Here is a 16,370-nt window from a genome sequence, read left to right on the forward strand (position 1 = left end):
CAAACTGATAGCTGATGCCTACATCCACTCCCAGACACCGTTTACTGACACAATGATGGCCCTGAATGAGAAGTTTGGACAGCCTCATCAGTTGACTATTAAGCGGATCGCTGAGGTGATGGACACACCTGACATTAGACGGGGCGATGCAGTGGCCTTCGACCAGTTCTCCCTTCAGATACAGTCACTGGTGGGAATGTTGAAGACACTTGGCCCTGATGGTGAGGTGGAGCTCCTATGCGGTACCCACGTTGCAAGGCTGCTCAGCAAGCTGCCACCAGAACAGCGAGCTGATTTCCGCAGATGCATGTTCAGCCAGTCTAAGAGGAGTTACACCCTCTACGACCTAGCTCAGTGGCTGAAGCATGAAGCCTGGTGTCAAGACTTCGATGGCCAACTGTCTTCCAGAGGGGTGAAAGCCAAGCCCAGTGCTAAGCCTAGCACCAACCCAAAGAAGCCCTCCGTCACTGTGCTGCATGGAACAGACAGTACACCTAGGGAGGTCAAACCTATAAGTGACAGTCAAACCAAGGTCAAGCCAGCACCCTACTGTGCATTCTGCGATAACCGAGAACACCACCTGAGTCAGTGCACGGCCATCGGTAAGCTAAGCAAAGGACAGCTAACTGAGTGGATTAAGACCAACAAGAGATGTTGGCGCTGTGCGCGCTCACACCAGGCGGTGCAGTGCACCTTAAAGAAGACCTGCAACCTGTGTCAAGGTCGCCACCTACAGGCCCTACACGAAGTCAATACAGCAACCCCGAGAGGCCCCAACCAAGCAACAGCGCCACCTCAAGACGGTGGCACAATCTCCACCGAGGTGTTGTACCTCGATCGGCCAGCTGCGGGCAGCAGGGTGCTGCTGAAAGTGGTTCCAGTGTTCCTGTACCATGACGGCCGCACTCTTGACATCTATGCTGTATTGGACGACGGGTCAGAGAGAACGATGCTGCTGCCAGCTGCCGCGGAGGCATTGGGTCTCCATGGAACTCCTGAATCCTTACCTTTACGTACAATCAGACAGGATGTCCAAACCCTACATGGAGCCAGCGTATCCTTCACCATCGCCTCCAAGGCAAGACCCAAGACCAAGTACCAGATCACCAATGCCTTCACCTCTGCCGGCATCGATCTCGCCGACCATACTTACCCTCTGGAGCAGTTGCAGAGGAAGTATAAGCACCTCTCAGGACTGCCTCTTCAGCCCTTCAAGAAGGTCAAGCCACTCCTGCTCGTAGGCAGTGACCACCCCCACCTGGTGACTCCTACCCAGCCAGTACGACTGGGTCCCCCTGGTGGTCCAGCAGCAGTCCACACCAGGTTGGGCTGGGCCTTGCAGGGCCCCTCCAGTGTTATAAGCCAGCTCTCCAGCCCACAGCACTGCTTCTTCACTTCAGTTCCCCCTCAAGTGACTGAGTTAATGAAGAATGTTGAGAAGCTGTGGCAAGCTGACCTCATACCACTCAGGGACAGCAAAGTGGTGATCCGCTCCAAGCAAGACAACCTTGCCATCAGCCTGCTTGAAGGAAAGACAACCCGTTACGAAGTTGAGGGCATCTCTCGCCTCGCCACCCCCTTGCTGCGGCATAAGGACATGCCACGCCTTCAAGCCACCCCCGATGCAGTCCTGCCAAGCCTTAGAGGAGTCGAGAGACGACTCCAGAGAGATCCTGAGAAGGCCACTGTGTATCGCGCTGAGATCGACAAGTTGATACAGGCAGGGTCTGTTGTGAAGCTTGAGCCATCAGAAATAACCAGAGGAGAGGAAGCATGGTACATTCCCCACCACCTAGTTAGCCACAATGGCAAACACCGGCTTGTATTCAACTGCTCGTTCCGGTATCGAGGTCAGAGCCTCAACGAATACCTCCTACCTGGGCCTACTCTCGGAGCATCTCTACTGGGAGTCCTCCTCAGATTTCGGGAGCATGAAGTGGCTGTGAGTGGAGACATAAAGGGCATGTTCCACCAAGTTCGCCTGTTACCCGAGGACCGGCCTCTCCTGCGCTTTGTGTGGCGTAACCTACAGCAACACGAACCCCCTGCAGTGTACGAGTGGCAAGTGCTGCCATTTGGCACAACTTGCAGCCCGTGCTGTGCTGTGTTCGCCCTGCAGCACCACACAAGAGAGAACACCCAGCCTGGAGATGAGGTGAGAACTTCAGTAGAGCGATGCTTCTATGTGGACAATTGTCTGCAGTCCCTCCCTACCACCGCCGCCGCCAGAGACCTCGTGGACAAGTTGAGAGCGCTCCTGTCCTCAGCTGGCTTTGTACTTCGTCAGTGGGCCAGCAACATACCTAAAGTGATCAGCCACCTACCTGAGGACCTCCGATCCACCAACGCTGACCTCTGGTTGGCACACGAGAAGACGGACAGTCCCGAATCGACCTTAGGTCTCAGCTGGCAGTTCTCCACTGACGTCCTGGGATATAAATGTCGCCCTATCCAGTATGAGGAGCCCACAATGCGCAACATCTACAAGGTGCTCGCCAGTCAGTACGACCCCTTGGGCTTCATCCTGCCCTATACCACCAGAGCCAAGATGCTAGTGAGATGCCTTTGGGACAAGCAGAGAGGCTGGGATGACCCCCAGTTGCCCCCACATCTCCTCCAGCAGTGGAGAGACTGGGAAGGAGAGTTGCAGTTTCTCCCCCAAGTCCGCTTCAGTCGTCCATACCTACCCAAGGGCACAGCTGCTGCCGTAAGCGAGAGAGAGCTTCACATCTTCTGTGATGCTTCGGAGCTGGCCTACGGAGCGGTAGCGTACCTCAGGATGGTCGACAGCGACGGCGCACCACACCTGGCCTTCGTCATGGCTCGATCCAGAGTGGCCCCCAGACGTTTACAGTCCATGCCGAGGTTGGAGCTGTGTGGTGCCCTCACCGGAGCTCAGCTCTCCAAACTGCTGAGCGATGAGCTCACCCTGGACATCAAGCAAACCATGATGTGGACGGACTCCACAACCGTGCTGGCATGGTTGAGATCGGAATCCTGCCGATTTAAAGTCTTCGTCGGCACCCGTGTTGCTGAAATTCAAGATCTCACTCAGCAGCATACATGGCGGTACGTCGACTCTGCCCAGAATCCTGCCGACGATATTACTCGCGGCAAGAGACTGCAGGACCTAGCCCAACCCAACCGATGGAGTCAAGGCCCTCCTTTCCTCCTCCTACCTCGTGACCAGTGGCCAGAGGAGCCTCCAGGCGCCTTGGGAGATCCTCCAGACCCTGCAGAACTTCGCAGAGAGACCTTCTGTGGTGCCACCTCCACAGCTATGCGTCAAGCCGACTCAGAACTGAACCAGTACAACACCTGGAGGGAGCTGCTGCAGGCCACAGCCCTGGAGCTTCATGGGGCGGCTGCTGAGGATGGATGCGCTAGTGCAGAGGATTACCGCCATGCAGAGACTCACCTTCTCCGAAGGGTCCAGCAAGACTGCTTCCCTGACGAGCTTCGTCTTCTTAAAGCGAAGAAACCAGTCCTACGGAGCAGCCGTCTCTGTAACCTCTCTCCGGAGCTCGACGAAAGCAGCGACCTCATCAGAGTTGGTGGTCGACTCCGCCGGTCAGAGGACCTGGACTACACCAGTCTACACCCAGTGGTGTTAGACCCCTCACATCCAGTGACCCGCCTGCTTATTCAGGACTTCGATAGTCGCTTGAAACACCCCGGGCCAGAGCGCGTCTTTGCAGAGATCCGACGCTCCTATTGGATTTTGCGAGGCCGAGAGGCAGTACGTCGCTTCCAGAAAACGTGTACCGACTGCTGCCGCTGGAAGGCGAAGCCTACTGTCCCTCAAATGGCTGATCTGCCCTTAGCCCGCCTACGCCTGTTTAAACCTGCCTTCCACTCGACAGGCGTGGACTGCTTCGGGCCGTTGGAAGTCAAGGTGGGAAGGCGTCTGGAGAAGAGGTGGGGGATCATATTCAAATGTCTAACCGTCAGAGCGGTTTCCCTGGACCTACTTAACTCCATCGATGCCGACTCCTTTCTCATGGCCCTAAGAAGGTTTATTGCCCGTAGAGGGACTCCTGCTGAGCTCTATTCAGACCAGGGGACCAATTTCAAAGCCGGTGACAAAGAGCTACGAGAGGCATTCGCAGCCATGTCACCTGATCTCCAGTCCCTCCTGGCACCCTACAGAATCAACTTCCACTTCAACCCTCCCGCTGCTCCACACTTCGGAGGAGTGTGGGAGCGAGAGATTCGCTCAGTGAAGAGTGCCTTGTACACCACTGTCGGCGCTCAACCCCTTCAGGAGGAGGTCCTTCGCACTGTCCTCATTGAAGTGGAGGCGATCCTGAACTCCAAACCGTTGGGGTACGTTCCCTCCGACGTCAGTGACCCAGACCCGGTCACTCCCAACTGCCTGCTGATGGGGCGGCCCGACGGGTCCCTCCCGCAAGTAGTCTACCCCAGAGACGAGCTCCTCAGCCAGCGGAGGTGGAAGCACGCTCAGGTGCTGACAGACCACTTCTGGGCTCGCTTCATCAGACTGTACTTACCTGGGCTGCAGCTCAGACAGAAGTGGCAGTCTTCCTCGGCCGACGTCACAGAAGGCTCTGTGGCAATGATCGTGGACCCCCAGCTCCCTAGGGCCATGTGGCCTATTGGGCGCATCGTCAAGATCCACTCCAGCCCTGATGGTCACATCCGGTCCGCGGATGTGAAGGTCAGAGACCGCACCTACACCCGACCTGTCGCCCGGCTGGTGATTCTGCCAGCCCTTCCAGTCGGGGAAGAGAGTCGTCCCACTTGAGGAGCCTTTTCTTTGTTGCAAATGTACCACGTACATTTGGGGGCGGCTGTAGAAAAGACTATGGACTTTTAGTTTGATAAATAGTTTTCCCTGGTTAGTTAATGCATTTTCTGAGTTTAGCCTAATGACTCTTATTTTGACATCGCTAGTTTCAGGATATGACATCACGCTTTCCTCCATCTTTGTGTAGTTCAGATGCCATGATTCAGTTATACCTGACTTCAGAAAGTTTCCCCCTTTCATCTGAATTAATCCTTGTGTTTGTGTGCATAAATGATCAACGTAAGTGACTGAATATTACAGTTTAGATAAAGTTAAGTTAGTATTGATGCATATTTGGTATATTTGTGAGTAATCCTGTAATTATTCGGTAGATTGTGTCGAACCTGCCTAGATCACATGCTGCCAATGTAAATCCAGTTAATCTACCTCAGTTATGTGTATTAATGATTGGAATAGTGCTTAGTGTGGTGTGAAGAGATTAGTAACGCCACAGACAGCATCTGATTTATTGTATTTATTTCTGTTGTGTTTAGGATCACGCGAACACATAAACGCAGATCCAAACCTATGTATTGTAAATACTGCAGTTCAATAGAAGAAGTCAACTTTACTCAAACCGCCTTGCGTCATCCTTTCCAACCAAACCCCCCATTCAACATCTTCAGGCCTTAAGTAGTGCTCTGGCCGGCACTCCTTGATTGTGTTCGATGAAAACTGAACGGTGCAACCTAATAGTCTTAATATACAGTCCAACCACCTGCTATCTCCCCTACAGTCATATAGGGCACTATGCTTTTATAAAGTACAGAGTCCTTTAGATTCAAAGAAACAACGACCAATTGTGAATATTCGTGAGAGAGGGGAAGGGAATGAAACAGAAACAGAGAGAGAGAGAGAGATCTATTCAACTATGAGTAGCCTAATCTCTCTCTCTGTCTCTCTCTCTCCCTGCCTATCTATCCCTCTCTCTCTCTCTCTCTCTCTCTCTCTCTCTATCTGAGGATTGAGTACAAGTATTATGAGTTATTTGGTGATCTTGAGACTTTCAATGGGACATGGGGGGGTTGAGGGTTGTATTTGTGCACTGGATGAAGGAGGGGAAATACTGTTCAAGTTTTGAGCCGTATAAAGGGTGACTGATAGCTAGGTTGGTCTGTCTGTCTGGTTGATTTCTTTTTTGTTTTTCTTTTTTTGTGGTCATTTTGTTTTGTGCATATTTTGTGGGTGTGTGTTTTTTTGGGAGAGTGGAGTGGGGGTTGGAGGGAAGTTTTATTATGGGTTGGCTTTAATGTTACCTGGTCTCCTTTTTGACTGTCAATAAAGGAACCTTAAAAGTCAAAGTCTCTCTCTCTCTCTTTCTCTCTGTCTCTCTCTCTCTCTCTCCAGGAATAAGGATGGCCAGTCCCAGATGTCCTGGAGGTAATCAGTTCTGCCCATGTCATCAAACAAAACCTGACAAAATAGGCCTAATTGTGCCAGCGTGGATTAGGAGATTGTATTATGTGTAGGCCTACCTTTATTTTCTTCATATTAAATATACATTTCTAAAACACATCATATATACTATGCTACACAAACTGTTAAATATATTGCACAATACCTCACATCCATTACACAACTCACTGATCAAACAAAAGTGTTTTCAGTTTGAGGCTACGCCAACTAGGGTTGGGCGAATGAAGCCCCATGAGGCTTTGGAAGGTTCTTCCTGATTGTATCGTAAATGTTTCGAAGTGTCAAAGCATCGAATACAAAACAGTGACATCTGGTGGTTAGCAGACATAACGGCGGCTCTCATTAGCGATTAAACAATCACAGACAAAGCCACATGCCGACCAAATGGCCCTTTTCTGACACTGGTAAAACAAAGCGGAGAGACAACGTGTTCTGTTCCCTTGTGAGTAAAAACTATTAGGCCTACAGTCATTGGAATAAACATTATAGTTTTGATATGCTTCTAATAATTTGAATTGAAAATGTAATGTGCTTGGTTTTAAATAATGCTATGTTTCCATGAACATCTTAAAATGGCCTTGGGAGGGTGGTAGCGTGTTCGTATATACCGCACGCGCGACCGCGGTTCAAATCCCGCCATGTTCATAATTGCCATGAGTTAGCATTATTTGATATTGCATGCTTCTCTATTGTGGTTGTGTTTAAGACTTCATTTGATGTTTTGCAAAAACTAATGGCAAAATAACGTAGGCTAATTGCTGTAGATGACCACAGTAGTGTCAGATAACAGAAAACATATAAAGGGCATTGTGAAAACATGGGGCATTGTGTACAATGGGGATTGTGAAGTCCTTGTGTAGGGCTACAATTTTAGAAGGGTGCTTGTGCAACAAAACATATGTGTTGGGGACTTTAAAGGTTTATCGAACCCGTAACGCTTTAGGGGTTTGATACAAGCACCGGTGCCCCTGTGTCAAATGTCACATTTAAACTTTTCAGTGACGTCCGAAGCTTCATACGTCATTAGTCACGTGACCTTACAACTTTGATACGCGCTCCGATACATTGTGCCGAAGCAGATTGCTTCGCGGAAGTGATACGAGCTTCGGTGCCTCGGTGTCAGACTTCCCATCCCTAACGCCAACTATTATGGCCAATTTACACCAAACAACTATGATACGATATGATACGATTTGGGAAAGATTCTTGAAAGATTGGAGTCTTTTGAGGGAAGCTTGAAAGGGGGGCATTAGTTAAAAAACTACAATCTTTCAAGAATCTTTCCCAAATCTTGTCAAAGTTGTTTGGTGTAAGGTGGCCATAAGCTAGAAATAAGCTAGATACAGAAAGCTTACCTCTTCGTAATCCAGTTACATTCCAAACCAGTAGATGGCGACAACAATAGATAGACATCTATTTTCTCACACCACAGATGAAGAAAATACAGAATCCTGATTGGTGTTTTCGGATGTTGGACAATTTTCTTGAAATATTTCTGCCAAATGCGCGGATCTGCGGTCGATAAGTTGTCTTATTGACAACAATTTCGACTGTTTGTTTTCAGCGATGGAAGCTATAAGATGTTCAGTGGAATCGTGGGCAGAGTTCGGTTTGTCCAACAGTGCCAACGTGAAGATACTTTTGGCTGGGACAACAGTTCTCTTTTGCTCTGGTAGCGACATACTCCTATTCAGCAGCAAGGACAAGAGACTCTCTGTAAGTAGTTGACTACAGTATTTTGTTTGTTGCTAAATCACAGTCCTGTTTTTCACATCATTCGGGGTTTGCACATGTAGTTAACGTTAGCCCACCCCTCCCCCTCCTCCTCCTCGTCCTCCAAGGCCGTCAGCAAAAAAATGACTGATGTTTGTCAACTTGGTGCAATGCAACGAGTCCTATGATTGATTTGAATTCCGTTGTATTGTATTCTAGGCTGTTCTTCAGTTCGACACTCCTGTTACACACCTGGCGTTTAGTGCCCGACGTTATATTTATGTTCTCTGTGAGAAAGATGGCATTTATTGTACCAGTCTACCACAGCAGTCCAGGTAGGTCTTTTCCACTATTAGCGGTTTGATACATTATCTATAGGCTAACATAACACACCAGCCATTCAGTCCAATATGTAGGCTAATTGCTGCAGACTTGTAGTTATGATTAATATATATAAAATAACTTGTTCAATTTACCATGTAACTCTATTGAATTCTAAAACTTTGAACTACTCAATATCTCAGAACTACTCAAAACGCAGATAGAACCTTATTATTCTAGGTTAGCGATATGCTGTCTGGTTTTACAGTTATTTAAGCTTTGTCTGCTGCTCTGTCTTTTCACAGTTATTTATTAAAGAGATGAGATCATATCATAATGATCAAACATGAGATCAGAACGATTTCAAATCAGTTAAGATGACAATCATGATAAAAACCTGTTGTGATTATTTTGTTCTTTTTTCTGTCTAGGCCTCCCTCTCCAATACCTGTCGTGGATCAAGATCCCGTTTTGCAGAGAGTGGCAGAGGACTCCATTCTGCTCAAAGACCCGACAATTGATTCTTTCCTTTTGGCTGAGGACCTCCTCATCACTGTCTCTCGGGAGGAGGCCACATGGACCTTGGATCTTTACAGAGTTTCAGACGGCTCCTCCTCGAAACCCGTCAGCCTCCGCAAACTAGCAGAGCACCGTGTGTCGGCCATTAATACGGCTCAACCACACGGGAAGACTGAAGTAAATGTGGATGGAAAAGACTTGTGGCCAGTGTTGAGTTGCATCTACCCCAGTGGAGGTGCCTCATTACCAGGAGACCTGAGTGGATCTCCTGGCTGTTTCCTGTTGGAGCCGGTTCTCTTTACCCTCCTGTTTGGGGTGGATGCTGCTCTCGTCAGCTCCCCTGTGGTCCTCCTTGGCTTGCCGGATGGGCGCCTGTGCTACCTGCCCCTTAGGATCCCCACGCCCTCCGCGCCGGGGCAGAGGGCGGGACCGAGAGTCCTTCACAGCCTGGAGCAGCCAGTCGCGTTCATCGGAACCTCCTCCGTTGCCACGGAAACGGGAGGGTGCTTGCCAAGAAGCCTGGTTGCGATTGGACAGACGGGGAGAGTGCTGCTGGTCACGGCCAATGAGGGAGGGGGTCAGGGGAAGGTGGAGCGGTTCAGTGAGTTCAGCATCCGGGGCCCGGTGGTCTGTGCGTATCTCAGCAGCAGCCATGTCTACTACAGCACCGCGACCGACCTGCTGTCTTTAAAGCTGAACGCACCGTCAGCATCTTCGTCGTCCTCAGATCAGCCAGGACCGCCAGACCCCCCCACTCCTACCCCCATCAGTTTGAACGTCTGTGGTGTCATCGCCATGACACTGGCTTCTAGTGACCCGACAGGTAACCAACCCTACTGTGTGTGTGTGTGTGTGTGTGTGTGAGCGCATGAGCTCAGATGTTTTGCTGTAGATTATAGGAATTTATGGGGAGGAGTTGTGAGGTAATTGCTGAGTTGTGTGTGCAGGTTCAAGCTGCCTTGTGATTATGTGCAGGATGTTTTTGTCAGGAGAGCGGGCCAATCAGGACTTTACTGCACTGTCTCTGTCAGGAGAGCAGGCCAATCAGGACTTTACTGCACTGTCTCTGTCAGGAGAGCAGGCCAATCAGGAGGTCATGACCGGTTAGGTCATGCTCATGCCTGTGGCTGTCCTTGTAAATGCAACGTGGCACAACACAACACGTAACCTACAGTCATAACACAGTATGCCATAGCACAACACAACACAACACAACACATCACAACACACGGGACATCATAACACAATATACCATAGTGCAACACAACACAACCCATAGTTATAACACAATACACAGTCAGTCATATTGACTTATGTTTCACTGGTAGCTGTGTACTGGCCTAATTATATGTTATCAGAGAGTAAATAAAGGCACTAATCTGTGGCAGAGACTCCTCACGTTTTCATTGCAGAAGAATACAGAGGTCCATGACCACATGGTAGTTTTTCTGTCAGTCAAACCTCTCCTCAGAATGACCTCACTGTTTTTTGTGATTAAAGTGAATGTGTTCCAAGATCCCACGTAATGTCCTCACAATATCCAGTGGCGTCAGATACGTGCGGCCCTCTCCTAATTACATGTTGAGGGCGCTTCAGGACACTTTCGACCGCAGCTTGTCTCTGTGACAGACCTTCCTGCTTGTTGTGTCTGTATGTACGTGTACATCCATATACAGTACAATATTCCATATCTATGCCCGTATGGTGTTTGATTCTAAAATAATAAGCTATTTGCTTGCCTCTAGATTATTTTCTCACTCCCCCTGCCTCCATGGCATTGGAGTGGTACTATTCGCCTTATTCACCCGGCGGCCATTACGAGGCTAAAGGGTACACTTGCCATTACACCTCAGTCCAGCAGATGGCGGCCATTACGAGGTACACTTGCCATTACACCTCAGTCCAGCAGATGGTGGTGGCAATGCACTCTGTTAGCAAACTGCCAAATAAAAAAGCTCACCGAAAAAAGAAGGGTTCACTGGCCTGTTTTTTTTTTTTTTGGCAGTTTGCAAACGGAGTGCATTACCACCACCATCTGCTGGACTGAGGTGTAATGGCAAGTGTACCTCGTAATGGCCGCCAGGTGAATAAGGCGAATAGTCATCAATGAAATGTAGTTAAATTTGTATGTTGAACAGAGGGGGGCGCTGTGGAGCTGCTGGCACTGTCTCGCCGTGGAAGGCTCCAGAAGATCCGCCTTCCTCAGGGGACCTCCGGAGGCAGCGTGGCCAGGCTGCCCTCATCTCTGGCGGGGCAGAGAGTGAAGGACCTCCTGGCGGGGATTGGGAACGTCTGGGAGAGGTAAGAGGTGTGATCTGAACCTCATGTCAAGGCATCGGCCTGGTTTGAGAATAGATAGATAGAGAGATAGATAGATACTTTATTGAATAGGTGTGGGTAGCGCAACTGAGGTAGGAGGGGCTTTACCTGGAGAAATGCCTGGACAGTTACCTGGACCGTTAAATGGTGTTTGTTATGGAGGTGTTTAAAAGAGGTTTCCGAGGACTTGTGTAACAACCTGTTGAGATATCATACAACAGCCCACTTACCTGTGTCACATGGAGTGATGGTAGCGTAGTTGTTAAGGAGTTGGTCTAGCATGCAGTTGCCAGAAAAGTGTGCCCTTGAGCAAGGCACTTAACCCCTAGTTGTAAGTCGCTTTGGATAAAAATGTCTGCTAAATTAATAAATGTAAATGTTGCTTTTATTTTTTTAAGGTGTTAGGGATCTTGATTATTTTGCTGTGTGGACTTGAATATTGTTATACTGTATGCCTGTCATCTGGAGACTGATTGCTTGTATAGAGTTATTATTTTAGTGTGTTAATGTTTGTGTTTGTGTTGGTATTTTCTATAGGGCATCTGCACTTAAAAACACCGTTCAGCACCGGAACAAGAGCTTGAGGCTTCTCAACCAAGTTCTCAATATATGCAGTCTGATGTCCAATCAGAAAGCAGAAAAGCAGACATGTGACCATCAGCAGCCAATCAACTGTCACGGTGTCACTAGTTGGAGTTGTGTGCTACAGAACGATTCCCTGATGCTTACTTGCACTTTGGAGAACAACAGTGCTTTCGCCCTAGAACACGGCTGGTCTCTCAGTGTCCATATCTATCACATGTCCGGTTCCTGCACTGCTGAAAGAGAGAACCCTTCGAGAACTTACACTTTCCCAGTCCAGAAGCTGAGCCCGGGGCAAAAGCTTGACGTGACACTGCCTCTAGGATCCAGTCACTCTCTCTCTCTCCCTCTGACTGTGCATTGTTCTCTCATGTTCTCCATGTGTTCTCTTGGTTCTCCAGAGGATCCCAATCTTCCAGAGAACACAGGCATTCAGCCCTCATCATTACCTATCCGCCAATCAAACTGCATCTGTCTGCACCTGAACACACTGACAGTAGACCTGCTGGACGCTCTCCACTTTGATGCTAGCATGTCACTCAGCAGCGTCTCCAAGCAACCCCCCGCCCCGCTCGACGCGGTACACACCCTCCTCGACTCCAGAGGATCGGTGAGGGGTGACCCGACGGGCCAGGGTCAAAGGTCGTCACCGTACTCAGCAGTAGTGAAGCTCTCTGTGGAGCTCCTGAGAGCCAGCCTCAAAGCTCCAGGGGTGGATGCAGGCGCAGGGGAGCCGGGGGCCAGCGTGTCCGCTCTGAGGTGGCTGCTGAACGGGTGTCCTGGTGCTAGGGGCCTGGTGGAGGCTCTCCAGATGCCCGCGGTGACTGGGCGATGTCCTGCAGGCCACACGGCCAGGATGACCATCAAAGAGGTGGGTACGGTCACTCCATTTGCACCCTCTTTATGTGTCTCTGTTTTATCTTTATTAAAGGTTGGTAGTCCACAATTCTTGTTACTCCCTATGCAAGTTTTTATAAAACAAATTCAAAGTTATTTTGATGGAAAACTAACAGGTAGAAAATTGCACGCCCTCTATAGCCCTAGCCACCCTTTTATGTGTGTGTGTGTGTGTGTGTGTGTGTGTGTGTGTGTGTGTGTGTGTGTGTGTGTTGTGGGTGTGTGTATGTTGTGGTTTGTGTGTGTGTGTGTGTGTGTGTGTGTATATGTGTTTTTTTTTTTTATATGATCATTTTGAAATGTAGTCAAGTATGGTCATTTGTGAGTAGCTGTAGCTTTTCTTTTTCCCCTTTTTATCTTTATGCTCCTAACAGGTTACTGTTGTGTCTTCATCCCAAGTAGGTGGCTTTTAGTTGTGTATGTGTGTGTGTGTGTGTGTGTGTGTGTGACTTCCCAGGTGACCCTGAGCGACGTGTCCATAGAGGGGCCATTAACTGTCTTAGAGATTCTGATTGAGAGTTTTTCCATGGCAACCGTATGTGGACTACACTATGCAGTGCTCCGACGCATCCAGGTAGGAAAAAGTACACAGTGCTTTACATGAAATCAGAATACAAAGGCCTCACTTGTACTATGCCTTCTTAGGTGTGTGTGTGTGTGTTAGAGTGCGAATCGGGCTGCAAATTTTTGTCCGAACCCGGCCCGCGTCCGACAGAGTTGCGTCCGAAACCGACAGGCATTTTTTTATTTTTATGTCCGACCCGACCCCGACGCAGATGATGCCTCAGTTATTCCCATGCTAGTGATTAAACGTTCACGTTTGTGAATAGCCTGTCTTTTTAGCCCATTAAACGGAACACACAACAAATTGTCTACAGAATCAGATGAGCATGCCCGCACGCAGGTCACACACAGCGCACATTAACACAAGAGGCCCAAGCAAGCATAGCCTATTGAAATAGAATTCTTGTCTTACCATTGACGAAAAGTCGTGAAATGAACTGCAACAGTCTTTGAAACTACAGTGCCTCTGTCACTGATGTGCAGCATCGGCGTTAATTGGTGCAACTCGAGGAAATCCTCATCCAGTTGAACGAGACGACCTTATAGCCTACTGGTAGCCTATGTCTTTACCACAGTATGCAACGCAAATAATCTTAAAATCTCCTGATAGGCTAACAACTTTTTTTAACGTCACCCAAGACTGTGCTTATGTGCATATGTGCATAACCATTTGTTTATGTAGTCGTGACAACGCGTGTGCATTTCAGGCTGCATGCAACAACAAATCTTGCACACAGGAAGAAAGCTATTAGGTCTTTTTTACATTTTACACAGACACATTTAACGTTTGCATCATGTAAAGCAGACCTGTTGGTTACCCAACATAATAAGGAATTTTAAATGTAAAGCTTCCAATGCATATCGCCCCCATGTGTCCGAACCCGGACCGAACCCGACTACAATTTCTAAATATTTGTCCGAACCCGACCCGACCCGTCGGGTCCCATCGGGACCCATCGGGCTCGGGTCGGGTAGCCACACTCTAGTGTGTGTGTGTGTGTATGTGTGTGTGTGTGTGTGTGACTGACTGACTGAGTGTATCCATGTGTCATTGTTTGTAATCCTCATGCATAATACCAACAGGTCCTGCCAAGACTCATTCAGACATGTCATAAACCACACATGCAGCTGGGAGAAGATCATATGAGACGGGCTATGCAGCGTGCTGAGGTAACAATGGACTTTTTTCCCTTAATTTTCCTACACACACACACATAATCTAATGAATCTAGATTATGTGAAAGTTTCACTCAAAACAAATTACGGACAAACAATTGAACTTTTCCATGACGTTCTAGGTTTTTGAGAACATGCGTAGATGCAAGATGTAGTAAGTGCAGGCAGTGGGGGCCAAATAATGGGATGCTTTATTGTGGTCTCTCCTCTGTCCCTTCTAGGCGCTGTATAAAGCCCTTCAGGAGGCTCTGGTGCCCACTGCCCTGGGAGTCAGCCCCAGCAGCATCAGGACCAGCCACAGACTGCTCAGCATCTACCAGCAGCTCAGAGAAAACCCACTGCTCATCCTGTGAGCAGTCATTCACACACACACACACACACACACAGAGCCAGACAGCCAGTTCCACAGTAACTATGGACTATGTGGTGTAACAATGTGCTGCAGCTATTTTGAATCACACACTCAAAAAACTTTGCACTAAGTGTGTGTGCGTGTGCGTGTGCAACTAATGGTTTAGACTGCTACTAATGGTTCATGTTCCGGATTCAGAGCAGTCAGCCCCTACCACTGTCATATCCATGTTGGATCGGAGGATAAAGGATTACTTTATTCTCATTTCTCTTTGACCAAATAAAGCAAAACAACATGACCTTGAATAATAAAAATGGGAAGCAACAAATTAAAATTAAATTAAAAAGGAAAAAAGGAAATTACATCCATACAGTTGAACCCCCCCACCCCCCACCCCCACCCCCCACACACACACACCCCCTCCACTCTGTGGTTGTCACACTTGAACCCCACCCCCACACACACACACCCCCTCCACTCTGTGGTTGTCACACTCCACAGGTCATCGGGCCCTCAGCTGACCATGGTCATCTCATCAGGTTGTCATTTGCATTCACGAGGAACTTGAGTCCCCCTCCCCCTCGACCCCAACCGGCTCGTTAGCTAGCATTACACACAATCGCTTCAATCTCTCAATTCCGGAACATTCCCACCTCAGGTTACATAATGACTGTAATTAGCTACATCGGGATTGGCAAAATATTGACAGTGAAAGACATTTGTGAGCAGGCAGTAGGGCAGGACGTGGCCTGTTGAAGGAAAGGAATTTGATACGGACGTGTGGGGAAAATCTATAAACTGAGATGATTTAAGGCCGTTTTTGGTGGACCGCCATACTAGCCCTCTGATAGGTTACTGATGGTAAGATGAAATATGAGGTTTTTTTTTGTTTTTTTTTTAAATTTAAAGGCGCTCTAAGCGATGCTGGGTAACGGTCTGTTGACTTTCAAACAAAACAGAGAGCTAGCTCGCTACTTCTTCCCCCTCCCTCCTGTGCTGCTCCCGTGCAATTGAAACTCTCCTAAACGCGCATCTCGTCTGTGATTTGCTGGAACAGTTTGTTATGTTTTTATGGGCTTTTGCCCAGGTTGTTTTTGTTGCCGTTTTTGGACCCTGGGCTGTCCACAGAGATCACATTTTTTTTACAGTGTATTCAGGACCCAGACATCTAGCGGTTGGTTAGGTGATGTTTGCACTAAGTGACAAAATGTTTTAGCCTAAAAACAAGTACCATCGCTTAGAGCACCTTTAAATAACCATGCTTAATTTTTTGTGGACAACGGAAGAACCATCATAGCCAAGCAAAATTTCTGGATGAGCTTTTGGTCCACTAAGTATACATTCATTATGTTTTGCAGACGGTCATTTCATTGAAGGCTTCAGCGGTCATAAAGAACCATCTTTTCTGTACATGATGAGGGGAGGAATTAAACTGAACATCAGATCTTCTACATTTCAGTTATTAATACTATAAACTAAGTTGTACGTGGTGTGCTGAAGCCCCTTTCTGAGAACAATAACTATGAAGCCTGAATGATGCTACTTTGAGGGAAAAGAAAACAAAGTAAAAGTACTACTATTTATGTAAATAAAAGAGATGGATTTCACTCTCACTGTCTCGCAGTCAAAGTCATTCTAAGAGGAGCTCCCACGTTCTCTTTGCTTGTGCGAGAGCCAAGTGAGGGGGAGCAAATGCAGTTCCTC

The 16,370-nt window shown here is 48.2% G+C and overlaps 1 protein-coding gene across 1 annotated transcript; it reads left to right on the forward strand.

Annotated features, from left to right (window-relative positions):
* The first annotated feature begins 4,257 nt into the window (after positions 1-4,257).
* Positions 4,258-16,279, forward strand: faap100 (FA core complex associated protein 100). Its single transcript, XM_042082729.1, has 11 exons — positions 4,258-5,047; positions 6,155-6,187; positions 7,788-7,939; positions 8,156-8,271; positions 8,689-9,599; positions 10,915-11,077; positions 11,633-12,548; positions 13,032-13,148; positions 14,222-14,308; positions 14,536-14,663; positions 16,025-16,279. The coding sequence occupies exons 1-11, from the start codon at positions 4,924-4,926 to the stop codon at positions 16,038-16,040; spliced, it is 2,763 nt and encodes a 920-aa protein (XP_041938663.1). The 5' UTR covers positions 4,258-4,923; the 3' UTR covers positions 16,041-16,279.
* The last annotated feature ends 91 nt before the right edge of the window (positions 16,280-16,370 follow it).

This window comes from Alosa sapidissima, chromosome 24, assembly GCF_018492685.1.
Source record: "Alosa sapidissima isolate fAloSap1 chromosome 24, fAloSap1.pri, whole genome shotgun sequence".
Classification (NCBI taxonomy): domain Eukaryota; kingdom Metazoa; phylum Chordata; class Actinopteri; order Clupeiformes; family Clupeidae; genus Alosa; species Alosa sapidissima.

Bases quoted from the DNA above. Each gene is read 5' to 3' on its own strand.
- faap100 (XM_042082729.1), top strand. From the start codon at position 4,924: ATGACATCACGCTTTCCTCCATCTTTGTGTAGTTCAGATGCCATGATT. The intron at 6,188-7,787 runs GTAATCAGTTCT...GTTTGTTTTCAG, and splicing joins CAGTCCCAGATGTCCTGGAG to CGATGGAAGCTATAAGATGT. The intron at 12,549-13,031 runs GTGGGTACGGTC...GTGACTTCCCAG, and splicing joins CCAGGATGACCATCAAAGAG to GTGACCCTGAGCGACGTGTC.